An 18,646-nucleotide genomic window follows, 5' to 3' on the forward strand; every position below is an offset into this window, starting at 1 on the left:
GGCCCTTCAATTCCTCTCCTGAGGCTTTATCCCACATGAACCGCCTACACTGCAAAATGACTAGATGACAAGGCAATTCAGTGGGACGTTGTTTGTGACACCCCAAAACCAGGAGATTCATCAAATAAATGTGCGACATCCATGCAGTGGCACATTCTACAGCCTTGAACACTCGAGGGACCAATCTGGAAGCATCCCAAGAGAGCTAAGTGGGGAAACAACAAATGAAGGGCACCCGTGGGCCACCCTTTGGGGGAGAATGAATCGATACACGTTTTTACTGATTCGTCCCAGAACCGTCTCTGGAAGGGTACGTAGGAAGCTGGTGAAGCTGCTTCCAGGAAGGGGAGTGCGCTAGGAGGCCAAGGGAGACGGGAGACAGAGACTTTTCACGGGAAGTCTCTGCAATTTACAATTTTTTCGGCACCACCTACGTTTACTTTCTAAGAAAAAAAGGCGGGGCGGGGGAAGGGTGGGCAACAAGCGGATGAAATAAACAGAACAAAACCTTCCCTGACCCGCCTCCCTTTCTGGCTTCCTCTCACCTCCACAGAGGTGTCTGTACCTCTGTTTCTCCAGACACGCCGGCTGCCTCTGTTCCCTCCTGCCCCGCTGCCTCGGCCAGACCTGCCCCAGGGCACCGGGCTCCTTGATTTCTGGTCTCCAACTCCAGTGGCCACTCCGGCCCCACCGACCTCACAGCGGCCTCGCCCTCCTCCCCGACTCTCCCCCGCACCGGGCACCACGGTTTTTTTTCTGCTCCCTCTCTGGGAGCTCCTCCCCAGTCTCTACATGGTGGAGCTCGCTTCCAGGTCCGTTCGCTCTCCCTGGGCTGCCTCGTCCACCCCAGGGCTTCACTCATCATGGGTATGCATGTAACTCCCAGACGTGTACCTCTGGCCAGACCTCTTTTCTGAGCTCAGGGCCCCACCTGGAAGCCTCCCAGGGGGCTCCAACCCAAAATGCCCAAACGTCACTCGCCAGCCTCCAACAGTTCCATCCCGTGCGTCCGGGAGGCTCCCTGGCCTGTGCTCCCTCCCAAGCACCCCAAGGGTCTGGCCCCTCTCCCCACCTCCACCATGCCTCCGCTGGTTGGTCTCCCTTCACGGTCTTCCCCACGTCAGGGCCTGAGCACACACTGTCACCTAAGCCCGGAGTACTCTCCCCCGCTCCCCACGTCTGTTTCATCTTGATTAATTCTTACATATCTTCTAGAGGGTGGATTAACATCATTCCTGCAAGAAGCGTCTCCCGGCCTCCGGACCGACGGATGTCAACTGAAGGTGATTTCTGTCCCACCAGGGGACATCGGGCAGTGTCTGGGAGACATTTTTGGGTGTCACAAATGGGCCGGGAGTGTGTGTGGCTACTGGCACCCAATGGGCAGAGGCCAGGGATGCTCCTGAACGTCCCACAAGGCACGAGACAGCCCCCCACGACGCGGGATGACCTGGCCCAGAATGGCAGTAGCTCTGAGGTGAGAGACCCTGACCTGGACTAAATCATGGACCCGTGACACCCTTTCAGTACACGCTCTACTTCCACCGGGGATCGCCCACCCCGAATGTGATTCCATGCGTAACTGTGCAACGATATTGGCCGAGTTCCATTTCCTAAGCTTTGGAGGATGCATAAGTGAATTACACTTACCGGCTCACGGTATGTGATACGTAACCGGCTCACATTTATCTATCCCCCACCCCCAGGACCCAGCCCCAAGCGCAGAGACTGGTGGTGTGGATTGGTATGACGCGCTCAGGGTGGGGCGGACCCGGACCAGGCAGGGGTGGCGTCCTGGCCTCCAGCTCTTCTGGGCCCTCTGTGCCACCCCAAGGTCGCCCCTTCCGTGTGGTCCCACCGCTCTGCACCCCACTCCGACCCTCGTCCCCACCCCAGGGGTCCTAAGAGACCCTTCCAGACCATCGGGCCCCAGCTTGCCCCTTGGTCATCTTGGCAAACAGGCCACTCCCCCATCAGCTGACCCAGGCAGGAGCGGGCACCTCAGTTCACCCAGCCGCCGAAGCAGGTCCACCCTTAGACCTGCTCCCTCCATGCACACCGGCCACCCGGCTTCAGCGGTACCCAGTTTTGACGCACCTGGCCCTCGCCTTAAGCGTCTTTCCCTCCCAGTCCGCCGTGACACGACCCGCACGGACATCCTTCTGGCTGGTATCACTTCCCGATTAAAACCCCCTTCAGCGCCTCTTACGGCCCGTAGCCAGGAGCCCAAGTTCGCCAGCCTGGTCCACCTACCTTTCGCGGTCCACGACCCTCTCCACGGCTCCCTCGCCAGCCACACCCGGCTTCAGCAAGCACACGCACCACTGTGCTTCACGGCACGGGTCGGCCCTTCCTTCCCCTGCCCTGCGCTCCCCCGCCTCTCCTCTACCTGGATGCTTGGATATCCCGTGTTCACCGTTAACATCCACTTCTGACCTCTTCCTCACCAGTACGGCGACGCCTCAAAAGGTTAACCGCAGAATTTCCATCTGACCCGGCAATTCTGCTGCTGCGAATATATACAGAAGAACTGGGAGCGGGGACCCAAACGGATTATCTGCACACCCACGTTCATGGCTATACTACTGGCAATGGCCAAAAGGCAGCAGCAACCCAAATGTCCACCAACAGGTGAATGGAGGAAGAAAATGTGGTATATACTTAACGGTGGAATGCTATTCAGCCTTTATTTTTTTTAATTATCTTTAATGTTTACTTAGTTTTGAGAGAGAGAGAGGGAGAGAGGGAGAGAGACAGAGCACGAACAGGGGAGGGGCAGAGAGAGAGGGAGACACAGAAGCTGAAACAGGTTCCGGGCTCTGAGCTGTCAGCACAGAGCCCGACGTGGGGCTCGAACCCGCGAACCGTGGGATCGCGACCAGAGCCGAAGTCTGGCGCTTAACCTACTGAGCCACCCAGGCGCCCTGCTATTTGGCCTTTATAGGGAAGGAAATTCTGATGCACCTAATGAACTTTAAAACATGATGCTAAGTGAAGAGCCCAGATGGGGGGCTCACATGGCGTGTGATCCTGCTTACACGTGGGACCTAGAACGGTCCGATTCACAGAGGCAGAAAGAACAGTGGCAACCAGGGGCTGCGGGATGGCGGGGACGGGGAGTTAGTGTTTAACGGGTTTATCTTTTTTTTTTTTTTTTAAATGTTTATTTTTTTATATTTGAGACAGAGAGAGACAGAGCATGAACGGGGGAGGGTCAGAGGGAGGGAGACACAGAATCCGAAACAGGCCCCAGGCTCTGAGCTGTCAGCACAGAGCCCGATGCGGGGCTCGAACTCACGGACCGCGAGATCGTGACCTGAGCCGAAGTCGGCCGCTCAACCGACTGAGCCACCCAGGTGCCCCAGTGTTTAACGGGTTTAGACTTTCAGTTAATATTCAGTGGGTACAGAGTTTATAGGGCACACCTGTGGCTCCGCAATTAAGTACTGAATCTTTGTCCTCTCGGACCGATGGTGGGGGTTCCTGAGGTTAAGCCCCATGTCCGGCTCCCTGCTGACAGCGGGAGACTGGGATTCTCTCTTTCCCTCTCTCTCTCTCCACCCCTCCCCCCCACTCTCACTCCCTTTCTCTCTCTCAAACTAAATAAGCTGTTAAATAAAAATAGTAATAACATTGTTGTGCACACTTGAAAGCTGTCAAGAGCAGCTCATAAAAGTCAACCTTGGGGGCATCGCGGTTTGTGAGTTCGAGCCCCGTGTCGGGCTCTGTGCCGACAGCTCGGAGCCTGGAGCCCGCTTCGGATTCTGTGTCTCCTCTCTCTCTCTCTCTCGAAAATATTAAACATTAAGGAAAAAAAATATTTTAAGTCAACTTTGTATGGGGACAGATGGTGATCCCCTCGCAGTGTGTGCTAATATCAAATCATTATGTTGTAAACCTGAAATCAACATGTTAAACATCAGTTACACCTCAGTAAAAAAAATTAAAGGAAAAGAATGAATAACCCAAACGAATCATCTGGGTTAATGCTTTCCCAAATCTCACAGCCTGCTGTACCCAGAACAATGACTTACTTCCAGGATTCACTGACAAACCCCTTCCACCCCTGGAGGAGACACATTTTCGCCCTTCCATCAGGCAATGAGGTCAGAAGGGGCTTCTGTGGACAAAGTTAATAAACAGCTAACTTGGGAGGAATAAACAAAATAAAGCCAGGGCTGGGTCAGTGCAGGCGTGTGTGGCCCTTGTGTCTGACACCACTGGGTTGCATCCCTGCCCCCCACCCCCACCCCCGGCTGCCCACTGGCTGGGCTGATTCACTTCCTGTGTCCTCTCAGGGGCAGGCAGCCAGAGAGGGGACAGGGGACTGTGGACCAGAAGCTGAACCCTTAGGGCACACAGAGACTATTAGTCACTGGCTGGAGGGCTTCCGACCTTAGTGCTCATGGGGACCACAGGCCTGCCCCCTCCCATCACCTTCTTATGTAAGCCAAGGTCTGGAAGGCAGAGTGAACTTGGCCTTGGGGCTCAGCAAGAGGCAGTGGCCCAGAGCCTCCCTTTTCCTCATAGCTCACGTCGCACCCTACAAGCCCTTGGAGCCCCCATCCCCAGGCCCCCCGTTCATGCACTGTCCATATTTATAAAATAGGGGCTGGAAAAGAGAAATGTGTCCCTAGTCATCAAGGTGTCTTCAACCAGAGACCCCCTGGGGTTCTCCACCGGAGAGGATTTTGCCTCCGGGACATTTAGCAACATCTGGAGACATCGTTGGTTGCCAAGAAGGAAGTGACAGGTGGCCCCGGCACCTGGCATCCGAGGGGTAGAAGCCAAGGTTGCTGCTAAGCATCCCGCGACACACAGGGCGGCCCCCACCCCCACAACAAAGACCTGTCCTGCTCCCAGACATCACTAGCGCTGAGGTGAGAAACCCTGATCTAAGCCAAGCTGTTTTTTACCGATGAGGCCCACCCAGGAAGGGACAGGGCCAAAGTCACACCGTGATATAGTATCAGAATTAGCACCCATGGTTCCCCACCAGCCACAGCAGCCTTGAGCTCCCAAGAGTGCAGTGACCAACTCAAAGATTGGTAGTGGGCTGGCAGAGTGGCCCGATTTAGGACCACGCGACCTAGAAGCCCAGGGTGGCTGGGCTCTGGGCCTTTGACAGGCTCCCAATCACTTCTACCGCGGTCAGCCTGGCCAGGGGGCTCCCGAATAACTGAAGGGGAAAAAACGTCTCATGGGCGATGGTGTGCTCAGGCAAAACGCGGGCTTGAGGCCTAGGCAAAATTCACCACTCACACCCCGCAGAGCACGCTGGGGGTGGTCAGGGCCACAAGTGAGGCCAATCCTGTGAAACAAACCCTGCCTTAGAGGACACGGCAAGGGCAGGAGTTACAGCTTGGGTCACTGCTCTGGGACACGCTGCCTTTTCTCCCAGACACTAAAAACGGCTGTGTCTCTTGCACCTGTTGGCCCCTCGCTGCCACCTGCATAATTTCAAAATAATGTCTAGAGTCACCCTGTCCTTTTCCCCAAGCAACCAGCCCCAGGTCTCCAGGTACCGGGGTGCAGGCCAAGGCCTCAGAGCTGACTGTGCAACCCCATCGTTGAAGAAGGGCTGACTCATGCTATGTCACAATAGGCGAACTTTTCCATTCACTGTTGCTGGAAGCCACCGAACTGGTAGTGATGGGGGCGATAAAGAGAAGGCCAGGGGTCAGGAATGCATAAGCTATGTCTCGGGTCAGGGTCTCGCCTGCTCCAGGGGAAGGGAGCCCGTAGGGAGCAGTTGGGGAGCAAGGAGGGGGGGACCACAGTGGCCCGGGACACAGGAGGAGTCACCATTATGGATTCACTTCTTCAGGCAAAGCATTTTCTTTGTCCGCCCCCCCCCCCATCTCCCGGTCCCCTTCCTCCCCAATTTTTTCCAAACAGCTGATAAACTCGTAAACACGTACATTCCTAGAGGCACAACTTCTGGGTGTCTCCCCCAACACCAAGGCATAGGGGCATTCCCGCTCTGCATCTGGCAAACCACAATGAGAACGGAAAAGGATCTGGGGGTCAAGAGCAGGGCTCGGGGGAAACAGCCAAAGCTCCCCAAGGCGGGTGCTGGCCACCCTCGCGTCCAGGCTCTCTGTCCCATCTGTGTGGCCTGCTGGGTCGTACAGAGGCAGCACGGCCGAAAGGCTACGGCCGTCCAGGGTACCTCTGGCCCCCCTCTCCCTCTGCCCAAGTGTTATCTTGGGCAAAGTTACACCACCGCTCTGGGCCTCGGTCTCCACATCTGTCAAATGCAGACGACCCGGGTTTCAACGTCACGGAGTTAGTGTAAAGATTAACCGATTCGTGCAGAGAGGTTAGAACACGGCCTGGCAAACAGCTAACAATTACTGAATGCTTATGACTGGTATTAAAATGCAACGATCACCCCTCCAAGCCATCGGGGAAGAAGGCAGGAGCCATATTTCCTGTGAGTGTGAAGAGGAAATGCCTCCAGGGACCTCACCTCCCACCTATGGCCCTACTAGCTTCCTCCAGAAGTCATCTTTGTCCCATCTCTTCTCCTCCAATTGACTCCACAGGGGCCCAGAGTTTTGCCTTGAGACACAGATAAAATTCCTTTGCTGAAGATGGCAGCTGAAAGAACGATGGGGCGGGGCCGAAGCCGCTTGGTGTGTGTGTGTGTGTAGGTGTGTTCCATATTTTCTATTGCATAGAAAGTTCCGGCTTCTACTCTAGATAATTCTTGGACCTCCACTCCACCCCCACCCTCGAGCTTCTCCATCCTGCTTGTCCCTGCACTGGGGTAGTTCTTGGGTCCTCCAAGGAAACCACTCTGATCAGATTCCTAAGTGAGGTCTCAGAGCCCCAAGCCTTCCCCAGGGCCTTGGGCAGAATAATGTCCTCACTCTTCCCAGCCCACACATCTGGTCACACCTTCTCAGACTGGTTTGTTAACCTTGGCCCATGATCTGAAGCTCCATTCTTCCCCCCAGGGCTGCCTGGGGACCTGGCTCTGGTCCTCCTCCTTGGTTCTCCAGTGTCCCGGGGAATTTTAAAAGTGCCTGGAAAGGCCACTGTTTTCACCACTAACTGAGGAACTTCCCACCTCTGGAGAGCAGCACTGGGAGTTTTCTTTGGGGGATGGGAGTCTAAAGGGGAGCACTCCTCCCTGGCTCTCTCAGTTCGCGGGGTGGCCATGCGTTCTGCCTGGGAGCTGCCTCTCTGGGTGACCTGAAGGTTCTTGCCAAGGCAGCTCTCAAGCACCGCGAGCACCCAGGTGCAGGGAACAGAGACCCAGCTTTGAATGAACTTGAGTTCCATCAAGAAGAACTCCAGCTCTGCCTCCAACAGGTCACTCTGGGCCTCAGTCTCCCCGTGAGGAGAGGAGGGGTGGGCTGAATGTGTTCATTTATTCAACACATATTTAACTAAGCACCCATTACACACAAGCCACGGCGCCGATCCCCAGCGGCAGAGCCGTGACTAAAACCGACAGAAAGCCCTGCCTTCACGGCCCTGATATTCTAACCGGGAAGACAGATGATAAACGAGATAGAAAAGGAAACGAGACAGGATGTTCGCTGATATGGAAAATACAGCACAGAGTGGGTAGAAGGGATACGGCCTCTAACGCCATTCCAGCTGAGAAACTCCGGGTCTCAACCTCTTCCCCTACTGGGTTCTGGTTAAGACCCAGGAACTGGCAGAGGCCTCCTCCAGGGAAGAGAACTGATCAACTCTGGCTGTGCGGGCCTGTCCTGAGGGCAAAGGGGACACCTGGGCCGGCTGAGGAGTCCAGGGCTATAGGGCTCCTGGCAGGGCCTCAAAAGTCTTCAGGGCCCTGCCAGGGAAAGGCCTACACCCCCTGCCATGCTTCCCCACTTGACCGTGGCCTAGAATGAGCCAGACACTGACCACCTCCTCCTCTAGGGGCTCTCAGACCCCTCCAGTCCCTCCTCCTGCAGCCTCCCCTGTATGGTAGAATGTTCTCTCTGCTTACATAAGGATGGGGGGGAAGGATTAAAAAAAATCCAATTTTAGCACCTTCTCTTCCTGTAGAGACTGTTTTTGATCGGTGGCTACTTCCTGTGAACCTACTGTATGCTCAGGATAAGACCAGCTCTCTGAGGGAGACCAAAGATGTGTGATCGCTTCCCAGACGTATTCACAGGCCACGTGGGGAGCTCAGGCTAACACACATACACAGGAGGAAATCACCATCATCTCTTACAGTTTGCTTGGAAGCTTACAGAGCCCTCTGGACCGCTCACTCATAAAACCACGCAGACTCTACTGTCCCCGTGTTACAAATGAGGAGACTGAGGCATGCACCGTCTCTGCCCTCCACCCATGGTTGCCCCATGAATGGGTAAGGAGAAGGAGGAGGCAAAGGGTCAAGTTTCCAACGAGATTTCCTGGAAGGCTGGGTAGGACTCCAGTGCAAATGGGACAGAGGCCTCGGTCTCCGAGGGCAGGGCGAAGCCAGGCACATAACTTACCTCCCTTGGGCCTGACAAGTGGATCCAGGGTAAAGGCAAAGCCTACCTGTCTGGAAAAGCACAGGGGATTATGGATGCGCTCGCTGGTTTATAAAGCATCAAACCGCCCCAAGTGGGTGTCAAGGACCCTCGGTGGCAGGAGGCACCTTTCCAGTCCAAAGGAAAGAATCTCTGCCCTTCGAGGTTGATTCAGTCCGTTCCTGTTGGGCAGCCTCCGGGAGCCGCGAAACTATGGCTACGGCAGTGAACAAAACAGGTGCCTGCCTCCCGCAGTCCTGGAGCTTAGCAAGGAGCTGGCTCTCTCTTGAGGAGCCGCCTGACCGGATTTTACTTCTTCTTGGAGGTGCCCTTTCCTGGCCTACCCCTTCCAGAAGAACCTCCAGGGAAGAGGGGAGGAGGGGGAGAAGAAAGGAACCCCTGCTGAGTCAGAGGCCCCGGCAAAAATGGAGCACCAACCACCTGGCTCTAGGAGACTGGTTTGAAGTTCAGGTCTACCATATTTCGCCCCCCCCCCCCCAATGACTTAACCTGTTTGAGACTCCTCCTCCCCCCCCCAACCCCCCACCCCAACCTTGCTAATGGGATAAGACCTACTACCTCGCTGGTTTATTGTAGGGGGGGAAATGAAATCAGCGACGCGTCCATGCTAGTGATGTTAGCTCTTACTCTGATCCACGGACCTCCCTCATCTGTTCTCTCGGGTTCTGCGTGGAAAGGGGCATCTTTCACCCCCGTCCTCACACTGAGCTGGGCGTCCTCGCCGCCTTGGCTGCACGAAGCCCATTCTGCTCAGGTCCGCAAGGGTCACAGAGCTCTAGACCTAGCTAGGCCCCTGCCGGGCTGGTGGGGGAGGGGGGGGTTGGGGACGCCACCCTCCCTCCTGCTCTCAACTCCTCCGACTGGGGCTTGGGGAGTGCTTGGGGGGAGCCAAGGATGCCCAGCCGGGCGGCGGCCTGCCGGAAGACAGGACAGAAGCCGGGATGCCCTGGTGGCTGGGCACCCACCGCAACAGGGCCCAGCCGCCCCCCACCCCGGGCAAGGGACGCCCCCTCACCCGCACCCCGCCTGGCGCGGCCGGCTCTCCCGTCGTGGGTCTGGCCCCCGGGCGGCGGGAAGCGCGAATGTAAACATCCCTCCAGAATTCGCCAACTCCGCAGTCCCCATCCGAGGACTCTGCTCAGGGGCTCGGGGACGGGCGGGGAGGGGCGCAAACGCCCAGGGGACTGAGAGATGGGACGCGCGAGAGGGCCGGCGTCCCCAGGTGTCCGCGGAGACCCGGCGCGCCCGCCCCAGCTCCGCTCGGGCTCCCCGCGCGGGGACGTGCGGGGCCGCGGATGCCTGTCGCCGCCGCCCGGGGCGCGGCGGTCCCGGCGCAAACTTTCCTTCCGAGAGCGGCCCTCGGCGACCTCGGCGGGCCGCGGGCAGCGCGGGGGCGACGGCGGGGTGCGCGTGGACCCCAGGCGCGGGGTCCCGCCCTCGGTTACCTGGGTTCCGAGGGGCGCCGGCGTCCGGCGAAGGGGGCGCAGGGACGCGGCACCGGCAGGCCGGACACCGGGACGCTCCTCCGGGGCCGCTGTGGCCCCCAGACACGCGGGCGCTGCACCTGGCCCGGCCGGTCGGCGCGCCTACCCCGTGGGTCCCGCCCCCGGTCCCCTCCCGCCCGGGGCGGGGCGCGCAGGCCCCGGGGAGGAGCCGAGGGCAGGGGGGAGGGCAGGGGGCACCGCGGGGGCACCCCTCTCCGCGCGGCCCGCACAGAACCACGTGCCACCGACGCCGGACTCGGTGACCTCCCGAGCGGCGCCCACCGCTCGCCCCGCCTGAGATGCCACCGAAGCCGTGCGCCAGGTGGAGTCGCGTGTAGGCCCCCGTCACCCGCCGGACCCCTCTGCACGCTCCACCGCGCGCACCCCCACTCCCGGGGGCCGAGGGCTGGGAGCCTGCCCTTCAGAAGAATGCACGGGGTGGAGCACAGAGAAGGAAAAAAACAACCGGGTACCCGCAGCCCCACCCCACCATGATCTCTCCCCACCCCTGGCTGTTCTTGGCCTTGGCCAAGCTCCACCGGCTCTCTCCGGAATGCCCCTGCCCAAGGGAGCTTTGCCACCCTCTCCCGTTCCCCAGGACTCCACTTCCCAGGCCTGGAAGGGGCTGGGCCTGGACTTCTGCCACTCAGTGGACACAGCAGAAAGAGTCACAGGGGGACACAGGGGACAAAGAAGAAACAGCCACCCAGACTGTGTGGCTACTCCCAGGTGCTGAAGGAACAAGTTGTAGGTTGTTCCTGCCTGCCCCCCCTCCCCTAACTCTCCTAGAGGAATTCTGGAAAATGCACCCTTTGGACAAAGCTTCCAGAATGAAATGGGGGGCGGGGTCGACCTTCCTTGCCTGCCCAGGTTGTCTGAGCTCTTTTTTCTGCCTGCCTTGCCTTGTTTGTTACATGTGCAGACACAGTGGAAGGAGCACAGGACCAGGAGTCCAGAGGCCTCCATTTAGCTCTGTGGCCTTGGGAGGGTCTCTAGCTCTTCCTGAGCCTCAGTTTCCCCATTTGCCGTGAGTTAATGATCTCTCAGGCCCTTTTTATGGATCCTCAATGGTACTATTGGGCATCTTGCTTAGGTTGGCCTGCAGCTGTGCATCACATAAAGAAGTGTGTCTCGCTTGTCCTTTCAGATGTAAGTTCTTGGAGGGAAGGGACAAGGCCGTACAAACAGGCAGCCGTGCTGTGCAAACCAGAGCTTGACAGGAGTGGGGGGCATGGAGTGGATCCCAGTCCCAGCTTATGCTGAACTCAGAGTGGCCTCGTAATCCCTGCTTTGCCTTCACGAGGGTTTGGGGGACTGAGATTTGAGACGTGGAGCCCTTTGCGGGGGAGGCAAGGCCCCGGGCGGTGTCCTTTCTGATGTCATCTTTATTTTTTAATGTTTATTTATTTTTGAGAGAGACAGAGCACAAGCAGGGGAGCGGCAGAGAGAGAGGGAGACACAGAATCGGAAGCAGGCTCCAGGCTCTGAGCAAGCTGTCAGCACAGAGCCTGATGCGGGGCCCGAACCCACAATCTGTAAGATCATGACCTGAGCTGAAATCAGACGCTTAACCCACTCAGCCACCCAGGCGCCCCATAACATCATCTTTAGATGCCCGGGACAGTGATGGGCTTTGGAGGCAGAATAGGGCGTGAGGTGTTTAAAGCCAAATGCTGGCCTGGCCCCCAGCCTGCAGAAGCTGTTGGCACGCACAAGGCAGGCACACAGCCCACCGCTGAGCAGAGACAGCCAGTGCCCCACCGGACTCCTGCCCACCGCAGGCCTTTTTGTGTGCACCTTGGGGACTGAAGAGGGACGACTAAGTGGCTCCCAGAACCTAAAGGAGTGTGGTCAGTGGATCTTGGCCAAACACCTGGTCACCAGGGGCCACAGCCCCCACCTCTGCTGCTGGGAGACGAAAGCCTAGCTGAGTGGTTAAACAGGAACCCTCTGGAGAGGGCTGTGGAGCAAGGAGAGGCTGCTGGGGAGAAGGGGGGAGCAGAGGAGAGAGTGCTGGAGTCCCAGGGAGGGTCTGGAAAGCTGGGCTGGGATCGGTCGACCTTGGGGGATTTTGAGGCCACACCGGTTGGGAGATAGGGGCACGGGACGTTTCTGGAGAGACCCGGACCGCAAATTACCCAACGAGGCAGCCGATGATATGTCAGGAGAGGCAGCGAGGTGACATGGAAAGAGCACCAGGAGTCAGGCAGCCTGGATGCAAACGGCCTTGAGCAGCTGTTTCTTTATCTGCGAGCGGGGATCGGAATCCTGTTCCTCGTAGGGTTAGCGTGGTGACCACAGAATGCATTTGGAAGTGCTTTGGGCGCAGGAGTGCTGTGTGAATTAAATATTCAGGCTTTGTAGTTTCTTTTCAAGGGCCTCAGCGAACATTTGTGGGACCGGCCCAGTGGGGGGGACAGGCACTACGTGTCCTCGTGGCCATGGGAGGTAGACCACGGAAGGGTGTGGGGGGATGTCTGCAGTGGTCCGAGGGACCGAGGAGGGGTGGGGGAAATGGAGAGCATCACTCAGAAATGTCAGTTCTCTTTGGGGACACCTTTATAACACAATGCAAATATCCTTTTTGGGCAGAGCCACCCCCCCATCCATATGACACAGAATCAACCATTTCTCCCTCTTGCCCTCGCTGCCCCCTGGGCGTGCAGGGTGCCAGGTGTCGGAAGTACTTTTCCCGGCCAGGAGCCCACTCCTCAGGGTGCTCACCAGCTCCTCCCGGGTGGCCCCAGACGGTCTGTCCCCTTTGTCCAGAGGGCTTTATCTGACAGCAAGAACTGTGCACCCCAAACATAGCAGGACTCGGGAGCCTCATGCATCCTTAGCTCTCTTGCACCCAACGCTCAGCCCTCAAGTTCTCTCCCTCCTCTTACCTCCCCTGCGATGGAGTCTTCAGGCCAGGCTTCCTGCTCCACTTTGCGGATGAGAAAACGGAGGCCGGGAGAGGGGCCAGCGCTTGCCCGACAGTGCCTCTGACGAGGCTCTTCCCTTGCTGCATCGGGGCTGGAAGTATTAGCCTCATTTCACAGGAGAAGAAGTCGCCGCTCAGGGGGAGTACATGGTTGACAGAAAGGCCTTCTCTCACTATCCTGGGGGCTAGAAGTCTCCAATCGCTACATCAGCAGGGCCACGCCCTTCGAAATTTCCATAGGAGAGTGAGTCCTGGTCTCTTCCAGCTTCTGTGGGCTCCGGGCGGTGCTCGGCTTGCGGGGGTGTGACTCCAATCACACTCCCTTCTCCTCCGTGTCTCTCTGGGTCCTCTCCTGTTTGTATGAGGACTCCAGTCCCTGGGTCCAGGACGATCTCGTCTAAAGATCCTTAATTACAACTACAAAGGCCCTTGTTCCCAAATACCTTCACAGTCCCAGGGACTGGAGGTTAGGGCATGGCATTATCTTTTTAGGGGACACCATTCAGCCCAGTTCGGTGTTTTTCCTCCTAAGGGTAGCACCTCGTGGTCCCCCAGTGTCGTACCTCATCTCAGCTGCCTGGGAGAGGCCTCCCTCAGCCTCCTCCCCCACCTGGCTGTTTAGGGAGGAGACAGGCTAAGGCCACTTGGGGGCCTTGCTGGGGCAGTGAGTTGGGGGACTCCCCTTCCTCTGACTTCCTGTCCCAGCACCTCCCAGTCTGACCACGGTTGTTTCAGTAGCACCCTTTGTGTCCTTTTCTCTAACACCTTTCCATCATGGGGTACTTATGGGAAAGACTCCCTTCAAGGGGGATGTTCTCCCTGCCTTCCATGCCCCAGCCCCTCTGCTGATGCCCAGGGCCTGACAGCCCTTTACCGGGGAGCTACGAGAAACGACAAAGGTTTGCATTCCCCGCAGAAATCACAGACCCCCAGGGGAACACCCCCCCCGCCCCGGGGGGGGGGGCACAGTCTCTCCCCAGGTGTGGATCCGGTCCTTAGAGGGGAGTTGAGGGAGGTAAAGCATGAGAAGCCCCCGAAGGGTGTGTGTGGAGTGGGAAGACGCTGAGAGGGGAGGAGGGTGACCCCCCGCCCCCTTGTCTGGGACTCACCTCGGCCAGGGCTGAGCCACAGGGCCAGGCTTAGGGCCCGGACACCCACCTCCCGAGGGAAATACCACGAGGGCCTGTGCCCAGTGGGTTTTTCTCCACCAAGAACCAGAGAATCTGGAAAGGCCTTCAGGGTCATTTGACCTAAGGGGTAACGGTGCTCAGGGAGGAGCAGAGATGCCATGAAGGGGACCAGGAGGCTGATGGTGTCTCGCGTGCCAGCTTCCTAGGCCAAGGCAGGTCCGTACAGCAGCCCACAGTCCTCTAGGCAAGGGGCTTGGGCAGCCCCTGTTTGCAAGGGGAGGGCTACAGGACTGGTCTTGAGGCCACAGTAGCGGAGAGGCGCACGGGGTCTATTGGGTGGAGGGTTTCTAACAGGTGGCTTGGGGGAGGGCACACATGGACGTTATGAAGGAGATTTAGCTCCCGCCCCACCCCCTGGCGAACTCCATCATAACCCCACCACAACCTCTGTTTTCTCCTGTCAGCCTCGGAGGGCCTCTGTCCCTGCAGCCAAAAATGCCCTAGCGTGAAAATATAATATCTAGTCCAGCGGTTCTCAATCCCGGCTGGACGTCAGCATGAGCCACCGATTCAATCCAAATCTCTGGAGGTGGGGCCTGGGTCTTTTCTAAAGTTCCCCAGGTGATTCTGGCGGGCCGCCAGCGTGGGGATCCCGAGGTAGTCCGACGGCCTGGGCTGTCTGGCTCTTGGTCTGTGTCCTCATCATCCCGCCCCCAGTGCCGGGTGGGACCCAGGTCACAGCAAATATACATACAAATACGGGAGCCCGCCCCGACGGTTCCAGCACCTATGATGGTGGCCTACGTGCCCCAACAGCCATTGTAGCAACACTTCCTGCCTGGATTCTGGGCCATCCATTGCACGTGGCTCAGCGCTTCCCTGGGTTTCTCCTGCTCCTGTCCCCCTGAGCCCCACGCACCGGGTGTGGACGGCGCAGACCGGGCGTGGACATGCTGGAGGTGAGTCAAGCTCTCCGGGCGGGGGAGGAGGGGGGTAGGGAGGGGGACGAGGGGTGCTGCCTCTGGTTCTCTTCTCTCAGCCAGAGGCTGCTCCCTCTCCTCCAGGCCTTTAAGGACTGCCCTCCCCCACCGCAGCAAACGTTGACTGCCCCGTGAACCCAGAGACTCCCTCCCGGACCCCCAGCTCTCTCTCCGCCCCCAGGTACCAGCTGTCGGCAAGCTCCCCGCAAAAACCGGACTCCCGCTCTCTCTCCAGAGCCAAAGGCACACGCATCACCTTTAACACAGCAGTCCCACCCCTGAGAGCGTATCCCAAGGGAATAATCCTGAAGAAATGAAAAAGCTCTTTGAACAAAGTTTCGGCATTGTATCCAAAAGCAGGGAGCTGGAAGCAACCTAAGTGTCCAGTTCCAGGGTGCCTGGGAAGCAACAGCACACCCACCGTAAAAGCTAATTGTGAGGACGGTTGCAACATCGGAGATGGCTAATGATACAGTGTTGAGTGCAAAATTGCACTGGGCAGGAGCCCAGCTGTGAAAAGTTGCATATGTGCATGTACAAGGGCTGGAGGGGAACTGGGGGTGGGGCGGCGGGGGGGGGGGGGGGGGGAACCTCCAGTGCCCACTTTTTAAAAGGCCGGCAATTGTGGGTGATTCTTTTTCTGATTTCTGATATTGTTGTAATATTGTTTGTGCAATAAATAGCTGAATGAATATAAAATAATAGTAATTATTATTAGTCTCTAGGGGAAGGCTCTTGAATACACCTATTCAAGCTCAGGTGTAAATGAGCACAGGTCCCCGTGCGGGCTGCCTGGGTGGAACATTTGCATTTGAAAGAAGCTAAAGTTTCCGACGAACCCTGGCATTCAGGTCCGGGTCGCAGAGCTATTTTATAGGCAGGTGAAGGCCTTGAAGTCCCCAGCCGTAGATGAGCCCCCTTCTCCACACATTTCTTAGCTCAATGTGCCCACTTTGTGGGGCCACAGGGGAAGGGACAGCACACAGGTAACTCAGCCTCTGAGCCTCGCCCTACACTGCACATTATTTTATTCAATAATAAGGATATCTGTGGCATCAGACAACAACACTCTGACTGGGCAGGGAAGGTGCCAGGGGTTCACAGCCAGGAAAAGGCAGGGGCTGAGATCTGAACCCTGGTGGGGTTTAGCTAAGGGGAAGGGGGCTTCTCCCCTCTGGCCTTGGGTCTTTCCTTGGAGATGAAAAGGTGACAGGTGCTATCCAGAGCCTCTCAGTGACAGCCTGGATGCACAAGGACAGTTCTAGTCATAGGAGTGGGACAGGGTGCTGACGGACCCCAGGGAGAAAGAAGGGCAGGCTGGCGCTGGGTCTGAGGCTTTCTTAAAAATCTGGGTGTGGACCTTTTGAAGTTGTGTGCTCAGGAAAGGCGCAGGAAGCTTGCTGTGTTCTCTGTCCCCACCCAGCTCCGGAGCTGTCAGAGGTGGGAGGGGGAAGTGATCCCCTGCTGATCTCCTGGGGCCTGGCTGGCTAGGCAGGGCAGCTCCAGAGAGCCAGTGAGCCCTGTGATATATACCCAGTCTGCTCACGGGCGTGGAAGTCCAGATTTACACAAACAAGCAGGAGAGCTTCTTTCTGACCAGAGGATTGAAGGCGACAGTCCCCACCAGTGTTTACCAAGTTCTTACTACTACTGGTATAAGCTCTATAGACCCCGTATCTCATTTAATGCTCACTGAGCCCCATACCATTGTCCCTGTTTCAGAGTTGGGAAAGTGGAGGCAGTGACTTGGATGAGGTCACGCAGCAGGGACTCGGGACTGGCGCAAAGTTTGTGCTCTCAACCGCGGTGCCATTCTGCCTTAATAACCAGAGGCTACATTTTGATTTCTGAAACTTCAATATATATACGACTTCTCCTGGAACACGTCTGCTCTGAAGTTCACCACAACGTCCATCCTAACAGCTAACGTTCAAAATAGGACCATTCGCATCAGCCAGCTGCTCCCCAGGCTTTCACAGGTCCAAGCCTTTGAGAAACAGTCCGCTTATGGGAAATACGGAGCACCTGCGATCAGTTTCATGCATTAGAATACAGGGACCATAGCCATCTATTAGCCATCCTAGCAACAGTAAGATACTAAAAGAGCAAACGACTTGCCTGAATGGCTCCATGACCTAGACGCCGAACTTGTATCGCACAGCCATCAGGCCTGCTAGGATTTCTTCCTCCTCAAAAATCGTTGTGCAACTCTTTTCCGGGATGGTTTCTGACCCGTTTTCTAGAAAGTCCCTTTGGCTCCAGCCCGTGTCGTACCTAGCCAACACGGTCTGCTTTGCCTTTTAAAGATCCAAGTGCAATGTCTTTCTTCCGATGCCCAGGTCTGGAAGAGCCAAGGGGATGGTCCTGGCCTCTGACGAAAGCAGCCGGGGCTGAGAATGTGCCGAGGCCCCCGGCGACATCTTTGTCACTCTGAGCCATAGTTGGGTTTGCGAATACTCCCAAAATCCCTGCTAAATATTTTAGCATGGGGAGGAAGCTGCTAAAGAGAGGGAGAAGATTATTGAGGGCTGTGTAAATATTTAATTTAGCTCCAAGCTGGTAACCTCAATTACAGCACACTAATGCCTTTAGCCTAATATTCCTGAATCTGAGGACAAAGAGCCCTTTCTCAGGCACACGTCAAAGCCCTTCACCAGCAGGGCAACCCCACCCTCATTGACCACACCAGGGCTGGAAAACTCATGCCTTCTCTTCAGTTCCCATGACAACCTGGTGAAGCTGGTGGTATCATCCCACATTGCACAGGAAGTAACCGAGGAGGCACAGAGTGTGTACGTAAGTGGCAAATGGCTGAGTCGGGACTCGAGCCCAGAATGTATGTACTCTTGGTGACCCCGGCCACCAAACCTACCAGCAGGCGTCCCACATTCCCTTCACGGCCCACCTTTGGATTGCTGGCCCACCGGTCCTAATGTTCGCTGAGTGGCGTCCCTGGCTCCGTCCTGGGTGGTGGAGCCTCACTTCTGAGTCTCACCTGCCCAATGCACTTGTAGCCAAGAAGCAATGTGCTCAGGACTATGGACAGGTCTCATCACCTAGGAACCAGGTCAGATGCTCACAGGATGCGGCAGAAGGAGGTTTCCTCTGGACTCCGATTTCTTTCTTCATTCACTCATTCACATTCTTACTACAGATCCTTGCTGAGCACGTGCCGTGGGACGGATGCTGTGGTAGGCTGCATAACGGTCCGTCAGAGGTGCTCCCAGATCCTGTGACTATGGTAACTTATGTGGTGAAAAGAATTTTGCAGATGTGATGAAGTTAAGGATCTTGAGATGCGCGGATCGTCCTGGATTTTTAGAGTGGGTCCCTCGTAATCACAAAGGTTCTTATAAGCGGAAGGCAGGAGGGTCAGCGGTCAAAGTGTGACAATGGTAGCGGAGGTTGGAGAGACGCAGAGGTGAGCGGAGGAAGACGGGCAGCCTCTATAAGCAGGAAAAGGCAAAGAAATGGATTCTCCCCTGGAGTGTCCGGAAGGAACATAGCCATACCAACACCTTGATTTTACCCCCAGTAAAACTGATTTTGAACGTCTGCTCTCCAGAACCATAAGATAATAAATTTGGGATGTTTTAAGGCACTGCGTTTGCAGTCATTT

The 18,646-nt window shown here is 56.8% G+C and overlaps 1 protein-coding gene across 5 annotated transcripts in view; it reads right to left on the reverse strand.

Annotated features, from left to right (window-relative positions):
* Window positions 1-13,276, reverse strand: part of PAQR5 (progestin and adipoQ receptor family member 5) — a 78,482-nt gene extending 65,206 nt beyond the window's left edge. Inside the window, exon 1 of one of the 5 annotated variants that reach the window (XR_008417032.1) lies at window positions 12,880-13,238. Coding sequence is in view for 1 of the 5 variants with exons in the window: in XM_053888908.1 (XP_053744883.1) it covers window positions 12,880-13,028 (149 nt within the window). In the remaining 4 variants the exon portion in view is untranslated. Of the gene's footprint in view, window positions 1-9,952; window positions 10,336-12,879 lie in introns of those variants that run through there. The other 4 variants (XR_008417033.1, XM_053888908.1, XM_019441634.2 and 1 more) reach the window with 4 other exon arrangements.
* Window positions 13,277-18,646: the final 5,370 nt, after the last annotated feature.

This window comes from Panthera pardus, unplaced genomic scaffold (assembly GCF_024362965.1).
Source record: "Panthera pardus isolate Hobbes unplaced genomic scaffold, ASM2436296v1 HiC_scaffold_24, whole genome shotgun sequence".
NCBI lineage: Eukaryota > Metazoa > Chordata > Mammalia > Carnivora > Felidae > Panthera > Panthera pardus.